This window comes from Musca autumnalis, unplaced genomic scaffold, assembly GCF_047663935.1.
Source record: "Musca autumnalis isolate F117 unplaced genomic scaffold, ASM4766393v1 scaffold_1, whole genome shotgun sequence".
Lineage (NCBI taxonomy): Eukaryota > Metazoa > Arthropoda > Insecta > Diptera > Muscidae > Musca > Musca autumnalis.
In genome coordinates, this window is record NW_027411644.1 from 305,545,819 (window position 1) to 305,561,833 (window position 16,015).

The 16,015-nt window shown below is 33.4% G+C and overlaps 1 protein-coding gene across 19 annotated transcripts in view; it reads left to right on the forward strand.

The window, feature by feature from the left end:
* The window catches only part of how (protein held out wings), a 201,246-nt gene that overhangs the window by 149,841 nt on the left and 35,390 nt on the right, over positions 1 to 16,015 (forward strand). For all 19 annotated transcript variants that reach the window (XR_012409193.1, XR_012409195.1, XR_012409194.1 and 16 more), the window contains exons 5-7: positions 9,681 to 9,821; positions 13,579 to 13,681; positions 13,941 to 14,252. Coding sequence is in view for 10 of the 19 variants with exons in the window: in XM_073962051.1 (XP_073818152.1) it covers positions 9,681 to 9,821; positions 13,579 to 13,681; positions 13,941 to 14,252 (556 nt within the window). In the remaining 9 variants the exon portion in view is untranslated. The remainder of the gene's footprint in view (positions 1 to 9,680; positions 9,822 to 13,578; positions 13,682 to 13,940; positions 14,253 to 16,015) is intronic.

Sequence of the window (16,015 nt, forward strand, 5' to 3'; positions counted from 1 at the left end):
ATCGATCTTTAATAGTAAAGACCTCAATACTTGATAGCAAAGGCCTCAATCCTTATTACCAAAGACCCCAATAGTTAATACCAAAGACCTCAATCCTTAATAGTAAAGCTAGAAATCTATTGGTAAGGACCTCAATCTTTAATAGCAAATCCCCAATTTTTTAATAGTAACGACCTCAATATTTCCTTGTCAAATCCTAAATCTTTTCCCATAAATACCTCAATAATTATTTATAATAATTTTCCTTTCAATTACGACATTAGAAATCATGCACTCATGAACCATTTTGATGATATGCAGATTAAAATGTTTGTTGACAGTTCATTTCCCGTTGATGAAACATTTTTGAAATATGGAAGAAGAAAATTTGAAAATAGTTTTCAAAAATCTTAACTGAATCACCACAGTGAAAATCATGGTGGTGATGATGATGATGACACGGATGATGATTCCCATCATTGGTCCATAAGACAACAAATAAAAAATAAATAATTTTCAAAATTATTTTTAATATTCAGAACACATTTTTTTGGCCAGCTATAAAAATAGTAATTATTTGCAAAACGAGAAATGAAAAGAAAAAGCAACACATATTTTTTGCTCAAAAATTATTAAATGTGAAAAATACATTTTATTCAATTTTTGTTTTTGCTGTGGTGGCATCTTAAAGATTTTAATTAAAACGAAAAAAAAAACAAAATAAACCTAAATAAAAATCACCACAATGTCCGCAAAATGGCAAAACATAGTCATTCCGTTATGCCAACACCCAACAGCAGAGCACCAACCAACCAACCATCAGCATTATTTCACCCACTCACATCAAATAAAATTGGGTTGTTTGGATTTAAAGTTTGTCATCAAGTCGACAAACAAAAACTGTCTCATGGTGGCATACATGACATGATGACTCTCACCCTCTCTTTCTAGAATTGTTTTGGTATTTAATTCAATTTTAAATTTAACAAAACATATAAAAAATAATGGAACATTTCTTTTTTGCAACCACAACCAAGTAATTTTTATTCCTATATTAGATTATGTGAAACAATGTTGCATATTTTTTATATTCTCACAGTACGGCAGCACCCATATTCATACGCACATAAAAAGTGTTGTTTGTGGTTTTTTACTACCCTACCGTTGTAGTACTTCAAGTAATGCAAGCTTTCCCAGCCAACAGCAGCACAATATGGCCTTAATGAAAAATTCTGCAAAATTATTATTGTTGTCGGAAATAGAGAATATGAAAAGAATTATGGTCATAATAGCCTTTACCAGCTGGCATGAGATTATTTTTTAACACGAATAAAAAAGTAAAATCGGATTCAGTAGAATTGTTGGTAATTCGTAGTGGAGAGGGTATATTACAAATATAAATACTGGAACTTTTACTAGTAAGGACTTCAAACTCTTCTAGTAAAAACTTCAGTACATAACAGCGAAGACTTTAATCTTTAATAGTACAGACCTCAATCCTTAGTAGCAAAGACCTCAATCCTAAATAGTGAAGATCTCAATCCTCAATAGTAAAGACCCCAAGCCCTAATAGTAAATACATCAATCCTTAATAGTAAATATCACAATCTTTAATAGCAAAGACATCGATCTTTAATAGTACAGACCTCAATCTTTAATAGCAAAGACATCGATCCTTAATAGTAAAGACCTCAATCTTTAATAGCAAAGACATCGATCCTTAATAGTAAAGACGTCAATCTCTAATAGTAAATACCTCAATCCTTAATAGTAAAGACCTCAATCCGTAATAGTAAAGACATCAATCGTTAATAGTAAATACCTCCATCTTTCATAGTAAAGAACTCAATCCTTAAAAGAAAAGATCACAATTTTTACTAGTGAAGATACCAATCGTCAATAGTAAAGACCTCAATCTTTAATTGCAAAGACTTCAATCCTTAATAGTAAAGACCTCAATCCTCAGTAGTAAAGACCACAATCCTTAATAGTAAAAACCTCAATCCTTAATATTAAAGACCAAAATTCCTCAATAGTAATGACCTCAATCCTTAATAGTAAATACCTCAATCCTCAATAGTAAAGACCTCAATCTTCAATAGTAAAGACCTCAGTCCCTAATAGTGAAGATCGCAATCCTTAATAGTAAAGACCTCAATCCTCAATAGTAAAGACCTCAATCTCAATCCTCAATAGTAAAGACCTCAATCCTCAATAGTAAAGATTTCAATTTTCAATAGTAAAGACCTCAGTCCCTAATAGTAAAGATCGCAATCCTTAATAGTAAATACTTCAATCCTTACTAGTAAAGACCACAATAGTAAAGACCTCAGTAGTAAAGACCTGAATCCTTAATAGTAAAGACCTCAATCCTCAATAGTAAAGACCCCAATCCTTAATAGTAAAGACCACAATCATCAATAGTAAAGACCTCAATCCTCAATAGCAAAGACCTCAATCCTTAATAGTAAAGACCACAATTCTCAATAGTAAAGACCTCAATCCTCAATAGTAAAGACCTGAATTCTCAATAGCAAAGGCCTCAATCCTTAATAGTAAAGACCCCAATCTTTAATAGTAAAGACCTCAATCCTCAATAGTAAAGACCTGAATCATCAATAGCAAAGACCTTAATCCTTAATAGTAAAGACCACAATCCTCAATAGTAAATACCTCAATCCTCAATAGTACAGACCTGAATCCTCAATAGCAAAGACCTCAATCCTTAATAGTAAAGACCACAATCCTCAATAGTACAGACCTCAATCCCTGATAGTAAAGACCTAAATCTTTAATAGTAAAGACCGCAATCCTCAATAGTACAGACCTCAATCCCTGATAGTAAAGACCTAAACCTTTAATAGTAAAGACCGCAATCCTCAATAGTAAAGACCACAATCTTCAATAGTAAAGACCTCAGTCCCTAATAGTAAAGATCGCAATTCTTAATAGTAAAGACCTCAATCCCTGATAGTAAAGACCTCAATCCTCAATAGTAAAGACCTCAATCCTCAATAGTAAATCCCCCAATCCTTAATAGTAAAGACCGTAATTCTTAATAGTAAAGACCCCAATCTTTAATAGTAAAGACCTCAATCCTCAATAGTAAAGACCTGAATCCTCAATAGCAAAGATCTCAATCCTTAATAGTAAAGACCACAATCCTCAATAGTAAAGACCTGAATCCTCAATAGCAAAGACCTCAATCCTTAATAGTAAAGACCACAATCCTCAATAGTAAATACCTTAATCCTCAATAGTACAGACCTGAATCCTCAATAGCAAAGACCTCAATCCTTAATAGTAAAGACCACAATCCTCAATAGTACAGACCTCAATCCCTGATAGTAAAGACCTAAATCTTTAATAGTAAAGACCGCAATCCTTAATAGTACAGACCTCAATCCCTGATAGTAAAGACCTCAATCCTCAATAGTAAAGATCTCAATCCTCAATAGTAAATCCCCCAATCCTTAATAGTAAAGACCGTAATTCTTAATAGTAAAGACCCCAATCTTTAATAGTAAAGACCACAATCCTCAATAGTAAAGACCTCAATCCTCAATAGTAAAGACTTCAATCCTCAATAGTAAATACCTGAATCCTCAATAGTAAAGACCTCAGTCCCTAATAGTAAAGACCTCAATCTTTAATAGTTAAGACCTCAATCCTCAATAGTAAATCCCCCAATCCTTAATAGTAAAGACCCCAATCTTTAATAGTAAAGACCACAATCCTCAATAGTAAAGACCTCAATCCTCAATAGTAAAGACTTCAATCCTCAATAGTAAATACCTGAATCCTCAATAGTAAAGACCTCAGTCCCTAATAGTAAAGACCTCAATCTTTAATAGTTAAGACCTCAATCCTCAATAGTAAATACCTCAATCCTTAATAGTGAAGACCACAATGCTCAATAGTAAATACCTCCACTAATTAAAAATCCACGTTTGTTGGGGTCTTGGGAAAAATCTTTTAGAAATCCACGTTTGTTGGGGTCTTTGGAAAAATCTTTTAAAAATCCACGTTTGTTGGGGTCTTTGGAAAAATCTTTTAAAAATCCACGTTTGTCGTAGTCTTTGGAAACATCTTTTAAAACTCCACGTTTGTTGAGGTCTGTTGGTCTTTGCAAAAATCTTTTAAAAATCCACATTTGATGGGGTCTGTGGGTCTTTGGAAAAATCTTTTAAAAATCCACATTTGATGGGGTCTGTGGGTCTTTGGAAAAATCTTTTAAAAATCTAAGTGTTTTGGGGTCTGTGGTTCTTTGGAAAAATCTTTTAAAAATCCACGTTTGTTAGGGTCTTTGGAAAAATCTTTTAAAAATCCACGTTTATTAGGGTCTTTGGAAAAATCTTTTAAAAATCCACATTTATTAGGGTCTTTGGAAAAACCTTTTAAAAATCCACGTTTATTAGGGTCTTTGGAAAAATCTTTTAAAAATCCACGTTTATTAGGGTCTTTGGAAAAATCTTTTAAAAATCCACGTTTATTAGGGTCTTTGGAAAAATCTTTTAAAATCTTTTAAAAATCCACGTTTATTAGGGTCTTTGGAAAAATCTTTTAAAAATCCACGTTTATTAGGGTCTTTGGAAAAATCTTTTAAAAATCCACATTTGTTGAGGTCTGTGGGTTTTTGGAAATTTTTTTAACAAATCAAGGCTTATTGATCTCTTTGGGGTCTTTGGGTGGTTGTAAAAATCTTTAAATAAATATCTCAACCATTCCTTGTATTCTTGCTTAGGTGACATATTTTAAAAGTTTAATCAAATGTACAACCTGTGAAATTCCATGCCGATATTATTACTTCAATCAAAAATTAACAACATTTCTTCCTCATTAAAAATGCCAAACTCCATTCCAAAAACATGACTGCCCATCGGGCGGGTGGTGGTTGGTGGTGATACTGGCAAGGGACATAACAATGTATTGACACATTTTTTAAGTTTTGTGCGTTTGCCAATAACTTTTACTTGATTTCTTTTTCTTCAATTTCTGTTGTGCTTCTTGTCAACAACAACAGCAATAATCATGTTATTGCTGTTGTCACTGCAAGAAGCATCTGAAAAAAACATAAAACTGAACTTAAAAATGCATAATAAAAATACACAAGAAACAAGACCGTCCAACGAAGTAATCGAACCTCCCTCTACCTCTCTGCTGCCTCCGCTACGCACACGCAGACACATGTTGCAGTTGTTAAACAATTCCATGATTTGCCAATAAAGACACAAAAAATAATAAAACAAAACAAACAACAATTGGAACTTACGGTTATAACTACCGATTTCCCCAAAGAGTGTACTAGTAGCACTCTACCACACTCCCCCCTTCAATACCTTGTACACCTGGCCCACCACCTCCTCTACCATAGTGACACACAGGAGGCCAACACATAAAAATCAAAGTGGCAACATGGCTCTCTACTAAGGTGTCAGCAGTATTTTATCAAAACATATTGGCTTAAAGGTTATAACGACAAAGAAGAAGGAAGAAGAAGAGACAACGAAGAAAAACTACAGTTTTGAAAATGTATGTTGAACGTGACATACTACCAAAAAGGAAATGCTCACAATTGTAGAAACGGATGTACCCCCAGCACAACATGGCATTCGGCATTTGATTTTCTTTTATTACCTATCCGTCTATGAATAGCTGACGATTTGTCTGTCGTTCAATTGCTTTACCGTTATATCAAAAATATTGAAACATATGCCTGAGCACAGCAAATGGCTTATGTATTTGTGCATGTTAAAAGTAAAACAACTTTGTCAAGATGGATGTTTACAATTTTTTGTTGGCCTTTTTCGTGCCTATGCAAAGAAAATATACGAGGGTGACAAGGGAAGGTTAGAGGGGGAAATGACAATAAATAATAAAATCCAAAATCTTTAGCTCTTTGTAAAAGTTGTTAAAATTTACGTTTATCAGGGTCTTTGGGTCCTTGAAAAAATCTTTTAAAAATCCACGCTCATTAGGGTATTTGGGTCCTTGAAAAAATCTTTTAAAAATACACGTTTATCAGGGTTTTTGGGTGCTTGAAAAATCTTTTAAAAATTCACGTTTATCAGGGTCTTTGGGTCCTAGAAAAATCTTTTAAAAATCCATGTTTATCAGGGCCTTTGGGTCCTTGAAAAAATCTTTTTAAAAATCCACGTTTATCAGGGTTTTGGGTCCTTATAAAAATCTTTTAAAAATCCACGTTTATCAGCGTCTTTGGGTCCTTATAAAAATCTTTTAAAATCCACGTTTATCAGGGTCTTTGGGTCCTTATAAAAATCTTTTAAAATCCACGTTTATCAGGGTCTTTGGGTCCTTATAAAAATCTTTCAAAATTCGACGTTTATCAGGGTCTTTGGGTCCTTAAAAAAATCTTTTAAAATTCCACGTTTATCAGGGTCCTTGGGTCTTTGAAAAAATCTTTTAAAAATCCACGTTTATCAGGGTCTTTGGGTCCTTGAAAACATCTTTTAAAAATCCACGTTTATCAGGGTCTTTGCGTTCTTTAAAAAATCTTTTAAAAATCCACGTTTATCAGGGTCTTTGGGTCCTTGAAAAAATCTTTTAAAAATCCACGTTTATCAGGGTCTTTGGGTGCTTGAAAAAATCTTTTAAAAATCCACGTTTATCAGGGTCTTTGGGCTCTCGAAAAAATCTTTTAAAAATCCACGTTTATCAGGGTCTTTGGGCTCTCGAAAAAATCTTTTAAAAATCCACGTTTATCAGGGTCTTTGGGTCCTTGAAAAAATCTTTTAAAAATCCACGTTTATCTGGGTCTTTGAAAAATCTTTTAAAAATCCACGTTTATCTGGGTCTTTGAAAAATCTTTTAAAAATCCACGTTTATCAGGGTCTTTGGGTCCTTATAAAAATCTTTTAAAAATCCACGTTGGGTACTTGAAAAAATCTTTTAAAAATCCACGTTTATCTGGGTCTTTGGGTACTTGAAAAAATCTTTTAAAAATCCACGTTTATCTGGGTCTTTGGGTACTTGAAAAAATCTTTTAAAAATCCACGTTTATCTGGGTCTTTGGGTACTTGAAAAAATCTTTTAAAAATCCACGTTTATCTGGGTCTTTGGGTACTTGAAAAAATCTTTTAAAAATCCACGTTTATCTGGGTCTTTGGGTACTTGAAAAAATCTTTTAAAAATCCACGTTTATCATGGTTTTTGGTTCCTTGAAAAAATCTTTTAAAAATCCACGTTTATCAGGGTCTTTGGGCGCTTGGAAAAATCTTTTACAAATCCACCTTTATCATGGTTTTTGGGTGCTTGAAAAAATCTTTTAAAAATACACGTTTATCATGGTTTTTGGGTCCTTGAAAAAATCTTTTAAAAATCCACGTTTATCATGGTTTTTAGGTCCTTGAAAAAATCTTTCAAAAATCCACGTCTATCAGGGTCTTTGGGTCCTTAAAAAAATCTTTTAAAAATCCACGTTTATCAGGGTCTTTGGGCGCTTGAAAAAATCTTTTAAAAATCCACGTTTATCAGGGTCTTTGGGTCCTTGAAAAAATCTGTTAAAAATCCACGCTTATGGCGGTCTTTGGGTCCTTGAAAAAATCTTTTAAAAATCCACGTTTATCAGGGTCTTTGGGTCCTTGAAAAAATCTGTTAAAAATCCACGCTTATGGCGGTCTTTGGGTCCTTGAAAAAATCTTTTAAAAATCCACGTTTATCAGGGTCTTTGGGTCCTTGAAAAAATCTTTTAAAAATCCACGCTTATGGCGGTCTTTGGGTCCTTGAAAAAATCTTTTAAAAATACGCGTTTATCAGGGTCTTTGGGTCCTTATAAAAATCTTTTAAAAATCCACGCTTATGGCGGTCTTTGGGTCCTTGAAAAAATCTTTTAAAAATCCACGTTTATCAGGGTCTTTGGGTCCTTATAAAAATCTTTTAAAAATCCACGTTTATGGCGGTCTTTGGGTCTTTATAAAAATCTTTTAAAAATTCACGCTTATGGCGGTCTTTGGGTCTTTATAAAAATCTTTTAAAAATCCACGTTTATCAGGGTCTTTGGGTCCTTATAAAAATCTTTTAAAAATCCACGTTTATGGCGGTCTTTGGGTCTTTATAAAAATCTTTTAAAAATTCACGCTTATGGCGGTCTTTGGGTCCTTATAAAAATCTTTTAAAAATCCACGTTTATCAGGGTCTTTGGGTCCTTATAAAAATCTTTTAAAAATCCACGTTTATGGCGGTCTTTGGGTCCTTATAAAAATCTTTTAAAAATCCACGTTTATGGCGGTCTTTGGATCCTTATAAAAATCTTTTAAAAATCCACGTTTATCAGGGTCTTTGGGTCGTTCAAAAAATCTTGTAAAAATACACGCTTAGGGGGGTTTTTGGGTCCTTATAAAAATCTTTTAAAAATCCACGTTTATGGCGGTCTTTGGGTCCTTGAAAAAATCATTTAAAAATCCACGTTTATGGCGGTCTTTGGGTCCTTATAAAAATCTTTTAAAAATCCACGTTTATGGCGGTCTTTGGGTCCTTATAAAAATCTTTTAAAAATCCACGTTTATCAGGGTCTTTGGGTCCTTGAAAAAATCTTTTAAAAATCCACGTTTATCAGGGTCTTTGGGTCCTTGAAAAAATCTTTTAAAAATCCACGTTTATCAGGGTCTTTGGGTCCTTGAAAAAATCTTTTAAAAATCCACGTTTATCAGGGTCTTTGGGTCCTTGAAAAAATCTTTTAAAAATCCACGTTTATCAGGGTCTTTGGGTCCTTGAAAAAATCTTTAAAAAACCGTGCTTATATGGCTCTTTAGGCTCTTTAAAAAATCTTTTAAAAATTCAGGCTTAGGCCCTTATAGGACCTTTTATGCCCTTCAAAAAAATGAAATTCTCCTCATTAACCCCTTCGGAGTTTTCCACTTTGCATTCTTTACCATCCACCCACATGCTGTTCCCAATACAAATGTTGATGACAATTCACAAGCAACGAGCTGGCCGTCAGTTAGTCAGCCAGTATTCATCAGTTTGCCATTTTCTTCTTCTTCTTCTTCTGTTGTAAAAATAGCGTCAAATATACTCTGGTTGTCTGTTTATCACCCGAAAAAAATTAAATAAAAGTAGTCCCCCATCTATCCATCCATCTATCAGAAGCCATAAAAATGCAATTTACCCAAATTTTGTTGTCTCTGAAGAAAGAAAATCAACAACAAAAATATTAATTTTGTTGGCAACCTGGCGTAACGTTGATGTTGGCCAAAAAAACAACAACGAAAAATGAAAATTTGTTTGAATATATTTTTATTGTCAACCTGTAATAAAAGTAAATTTCTTTCTACTGGGAAATACCGACATACTTATTTACCTGGTAGATATATTTTTGGCTAGGTTCGAAAATATATTAAAAATATTTTTATTTTTTTTTATTTTGTGTTGGTGCCTTATTTAACGTCCATTATGTCGAAATATTTAATGTTTGATTCCATCGAAAATTAAATTTCTAATATTTTCCTTATTTTTGTATTTAAAACCATGCATACTTTATGGATGTGTATATAAGTAAGTTTTTTGGTGCATACTTTTAGGTGTTATCATGATGTTATAATAGAAATTTAGGATTTTTTAATTATTTTTTGGTTTATAAATATTTTATTTATATATTTTATTTTATTTATATTCGTATACCTTGTTGCCTTAATTCTTTACTAATGCTTTCCATGGTTTTCTTTCCTTCTCACCTTTTGCAGGAAGATGCTAACAGAGGCAAACCCAATTGGGAACATTTATCCGATGAATTGCATGTCCTGATCACAGTTGAAGATACAGAAAATCGTGCCAAAATTAAATTGGCACAAGCCGTTGCTGAAGTACAAAAATTACTTGTACCGGTAAGTTTCTGGAAATGATAAAAACTCAAGAAATTTTTTCTTCTTCTCTTCATCATCATTGTGGATAGAAGAAGAAAATTTCTACTCAACAGAAAACACAAATACAAATATGTTAATAATTTGTTAATACATTTTTAACTAATGCAACAATTTTAACATTAAAACTTGTGTGTGTGTGATGAGTGCGCATTCCTTTCTTTTTTGTTTACTCCATATACGCCTAAAGCCTAAATATATGCTTTACAAATTTGGACACACGTTTAGAAATAGGTTTAAATTTTCGCTATTCCATAGGGAATATTTAAGAATATTTTTTTCGAATAACCATGTGATGGAGAATTTTTGAAGAAAAGGTTTGTGGAGAGGCCTTTCTCTACGATTAATTTTAGAAATATAGCAATTATGCATGTCTTTAATAGTGAAGATTGAAACCTTTGCTAATAAAGATTGAAGTCTTCACTAATAAATACGGAAGTCTTTACTACTAAAGACTGAAGTCTTTACTAGTAAAGATTGAAGTCTTTACCAGTAAAGATTGAATCCTTTACTAGTAAAGATTGAAGTTTTTACTAGTAGTTGAAGTCTTTACTAGTAAAGATTGAAGTCTTTGCTAGCAAAGATGGAAGTCTTTACTAGTAAAGATTGAAGTCTTTGCTAGCAAAGATTGAAGTCTTTACTTGTATAGATTGAAGTCTTTACTTGTAAAGATTGAAGTCTTTACTTGTAAAGATTGAAGTCTTTACTAGTAAAGATTGAAGTCTTTACTAATAAAGGTTGAAGCCTTTGCTTGTAAATATTGAAGTTTTTACTTGTAATGATTGAAGTCTTTGCTAGTAAAGATTGAAATCTTTACTTGTATAGATTGAAGTCTTTACTTGTAAAGATTGAAGTCTTTACTAGTAAAGATTGAAGTCTTTACTAATAAAGATTGAAGTCTTTACTAATAAAGATTGAAGTCTTTACTAGTAAAGATTGAAGTCTTTACTAAAAAAGATTGAAGTCTTTACTATTACAGATTGGAGTCTTTACTATTACAGATTGTAGTCTTAACTAATAAAGATTGAAGTCTTTACTAGTACAGATTGAAGTCTTTACTTGTAAAGTTTGTAGTCTTTACTTGTAAAGATTGAAGTCTTTACTTGTAAAGTTTGAAGTCTTTACTTGTAAAGATTGAAGTCTTTACTTGTAAAGTTTGAAGTCTTTACTTGTAAAGATTGAAGTCTTTACTAGTATAGATTGAAGTCTTTACTAGTATAGATTGAAGTCTTTACTAGTAAAGCTCGATGTCTGGTTTAGTAAAGATCGATGTCTTGACTAGTAAAGATCGACCTCTTGACTAGTAATGATTGATGTCTTTACTAGTAAAGATCGATGACTGTGCAAGTAAAGATCGATATGTAGGCTAGTAATGATCGATGTCTGGTCTAGTAAAGATCGATGTCTGTGCTAGTATAGCTTGATGGCTGGGCTAGTAAAGATCGACGTGTTTACTAGTAAAGATCGATGTCTGGGCAAGTAAAGATCGATGTCTTTACTAGTAAAGATCGATGTCTTTACTTGTAAAGATCTTTGTCTGGGCTAGTAAAGATCTTTGTCTGGGCTAGTATAGATCTTTGTCTGGGCTAGTATAGATGGATGTCTGGGCTAGTAAAGATCGACGTGTTTACTAGTAAAGATTGATGTATTTACTAGTAAAGATCGATGTCTTTACTAGTAAAGCTCGATGCCTGGGCTAGTAAAGATTTATGTATTGACTAATAAAGACCGATGTCTGGGCTGGTAAAAATTGATGTATTCACTACTAAAGATCAATGTTTTGAATAGTGAAGATCGAAGACTTGATTATTAAAGATTGATGTCTTGACTAGTAAAGATCGATGTCTCGACTAGTAAAGATCGATGTCTTGACTAGTAAAGATCGATGTCTCGACTAGTAAAGATCGATGTCTGGGCTACGATGATCGATGTCTTGACTAGTACAGATCGATGTCTCGACTAGTAAAGATCGATGTCTCGACTAGTAAAGATCGATGTCTTGACTAGTAAAGATCGAAGTCTTGACTAGTAAAGATCGATGTCTCGACTAGTAAAGATCGATGTCTGGGCTACTAAAGATCGATGTCTTGACTAGTAATGATCGATGTCTTGACTAGTAAAGATCGATGTCTTGACTAGTAAAGATCGATGTCTGGGCTAGTAAAAATCGATGTCTTGACTAGTAAAGATCGATCTCTTTACTAGTAAAGGTCGATGTCTTGACTTGTAAAGATCGATGTCTGGGCTAGTAAAGATCGATGTCTTGACTAGCAAAGATCCAAGTCTTGACTAGTAAAGATCGATGTCTGTGCTAGTAAAGATTGATGTCTTGACTAGTAAAGATCGATGTCTGTGCTAGTAAAGATTGATGTCTTGACTAGTAAAGATCGATGTCTGGGCTACTAAAAATCGGTGTATTTACTAGTAAAGACCGATGTCTTGACGAGTAAAGATCGAAGTCTTTACTAGTGGAGATCGATGTCTTGATTAGTAAAAATCGATGTCCTGACTAGTAAAGATCGATGTCTGGGCTAGTAAAGATCGATGTCAGGGATAGTAAAGATCGATGTCTGGGCTAGTAAAGATCGATGTCTGGGCTAGTAAAAGGTCGATGTCTTGACTAGTAAAGGTCGATGTCTGGGTTACTAAAGATCGATGTCTTGACTAGTAATGATCGATGTTCTGACTAGTAAAGATCGATTTCCGGGCTAGTAAAGATCGATGTCTGGGCTAGTAAAAGGTCGATGTCTTGACTAGTAAAGGTCGATGTCTTGACTAGTAAAGGTCGATGTCTGGGTTACTAAAAATCGATGTCTTGACTAGTAATGATCGATGTTCTGACTAGTAAAGATCGATTTCCGGGCTAGTAAATATCGATGTCTTGACTAATAAAGATAGATGTCTTTACTAGTAAAGATCGATGTCTTGACTAGTAAAGATCGATGTCTCGACTAGTAAAGGTCGATGTAATTACTAATAAAGATCGATGTCTTGACTAGTAAAGGTCGAAGTCTTGACTAGTAAAGATCGATGTCTGGGCTAGTAAAGATTTATGTCTTGACTAGTAAAGATCGATGTCTTGGCTAGTAAAGATCGATGTTCTGACCAGTAAAGATCGATGTCTTGACCAATATAGATCGATGTCTTTGCTCGTATAGATTGATGTCTCCACTAGTAAAGATTGATGTCTTCACTATTAAAGATCAAAGCCTTTACTAGTAAAGACTGATGTTTTTACGAATAAAGGTCGATGTCTTCACCAGTAAAGAGAAAGTTTTTTTTTTCAAAAGAATTCAGTCTGTGTCCAAACTTAAAGCTCCATTATTTTTGGCTGTCTGTTTTAATATATAAATAATACATGTCTACTTTTGTTCTTGTGTTACTGTTACAACATTTAATAAAATATAATAATATTTTTATTAATAATAAACAAATAATATCACTAATTAATTATTTTTCTTAAATTTTACTTCTCATTTTATTTTCTGACCAAAAAAAAAATCAAATTCAAACAATGGTAACCATTATTAAAACCAACCAAATAAATGTACTAACCAACGTCATTGCCAATGCAAAAAACAAAAAAAATGCCGCCCGCCAACGCCATTGCGCCGCCGCAAAATACACAATCAACCACCACAATGAACAACAAACCCAAACCATCAACAATTTCCATGATCATGGCAACCAAAACAATTATTACAAATAAACAAAAAACCAGCAAGCGGAAGGCGAAGATGAACTTAAAAAGCGTCAACTTATGGAATTAGCTATAATTAATGGCACTTATAGGGATACAACCACAGCGAAAAATATGGCCCAAGGTATGTAATAACCACAAATAAACAAACAAAACTTTTAACAAGCAAAGCAAAACTTTGTTTTTTCTTTAATAAATAAATAAACAAATAATATTGTTAATAAAATTTTAAACAAAAAAATACTCCTCCCCGAAACAAGACCAGAAAGGCGGTTAACTAATTTAAAAATTTTAACCACTAAAAGAAACACTTCAAAATCTTTTTTTTGTAAAAAAAACCATTTGAAATTTAAAAAACTTTACTACTCAACCTGTTTTTCTAGCCTGTGATGAAGAATGGCGTCGTGTGGTGGCTGCCGCCTCTGCTGATAATCGTCTATTGGCTCCCGCCTTGACCGGCCTGCCACAAACAATGCGTGCACCTCAGGCCGCCCCATTGGGTGCCCCCCTGATCTTGTCACAACGCATGACAGTGCCCACATCGGCGGCGAGTATATTATCGGGTACCGCAACACCAGCTCCCGCATTTGAAAATCCCGCCCATGGCATGATCTTTGCCCCCTATGGTGATTATAATATCTACAATACCGCCCTGACCGGAAATCCTCTGCTGACGGAATACGCAGATCATAGCGGTGGGTTGTTTGCCAGATAAAGCAAACTTTCTTTTTTTATATACATTTTTTATTACTATCTATTTTTTAATAATTCTATCACATTCTTTTTATAAGAAACAAAAAACGCAAATATTTTTTTTAAAACGCGACAATAATTTCATTGAAACGGCTATAATTCATAAATTAAACAAACAACAACAACAACAACAAAAAACGACATTTATAACCCCCCCTTTATCATATTTTTTATCACCATTACTACTTTTACTACTACTACTGCGACAAGCAACAAAATCATCACTGGAAAATAAGACGTTAATTTTTTTCTTCTATTTTTTAATGTTTAGAAAAAATATTAATATTTATTTTTTAAAGAAATCAACGAGCAATAATTCACATAATTTGATTTTTTTTATTTAATTTTAAAATGTTCATCCCTTTCATACACACCAACCAACACAAGCGTACACATACTCAAACAAAGTTAGTAGCCAATTTATTAAATGTTTCAACAAAGCTTCCCAGTTCCATGTCTCCAGTAGTAGAGATCGTTGTCTTTACTATTAAAGGTTGAAGTCTTTACCAAAAAATATCGATATTTTTACTAAAAAAAATTGAAGTCTTTACTAATAAAGATTGAGGTCTTTACTAGTAAAGATTGATGTCTCTACTAGTAAAGATTGATGTCTCTACTAGTAAGGATCGATGTCTTCACTAGTAAAGATCGATGTCTTTACTAGTAAAGATTGACGTCTTTACTAGTAAAGCTTGAGGTCTTTACTAGTAAAGCTTGAGGTCTTTACTAGTAAAGCTTGAGGTCTTTACTAGTAAAGCTTGAGGTCTTTATTAGTAAAGCTTGAGGTCTTTACTAGTAAAAATTGAAGTCTCTACTAGTAAAGATTGAGGTCTTTACTATTAAAGATTGATGTCTCTACTAGTAAGGATTGAGGTCTTTGCTTATAAAGATCGATGTCTTGACTAGTAAAGATCGATGTCTGGGCTAGTAAAGATCGATGCCTTGACTAGTAAAGATCGATATCTTGGCTAGTAAAGATCGATGTCTGGGCTAGTAAAGATCGATGTCTGGGCTAGTACAGATCGATGTTTTTACTAGTAAAGATCGATGTCTCTACTAGTAAAGATTGAGGTCTTTACTATTAAAGATTGATGTCTCTACTAGTAAGGATTGAAGTCTTTACTTATAAAGATCGATATCTTGGCTAGTAAAGATCGATGTCTGGGCTAGTAAAGATCTATGTCTTGACTAGTAAAGATCGTTATCTTGACTAGTAAAGATCGATGTCTTTACTAGTAAAGCTTGAGGTCTTTATTAGTAAAGCTTGAGGTCTTTACTAGTAAAAATTGAAGTCTCTACTAGTAAAGGTTGAGGTCTTTACTAGTAAAGCTTGAGGTCTTTATTAGTAAAGCTTGAGGTCTTTACTAGTAAAAATTGAAGTCTCTACTAGTAAAGGTTGAGGTCTTTATTATTAAAGATTGATGTCTCTACTAGTAAGGATTGAGGTCTTTACTTATAAAGATCGATGTCTTGACTAGTAAAGATCGATGTCTGGGTTAGTAAAGATCGATGTCTTTACTAGTAAAGCTCGATGTGTTTACTAGTAAAGCTCGATGTCTGGGCTAGTAAAGATCGATGTCTGGGCTAGTAAAGATCGATGTCTTGACTAGTAAAGGTCGATGTCTTGACTAGTAAAGATCGATGTCTGGGCTAGTAAAGATCGATGTCTTGACTAGTAAAGATCGATGTCTCGACTTGTAAAGGT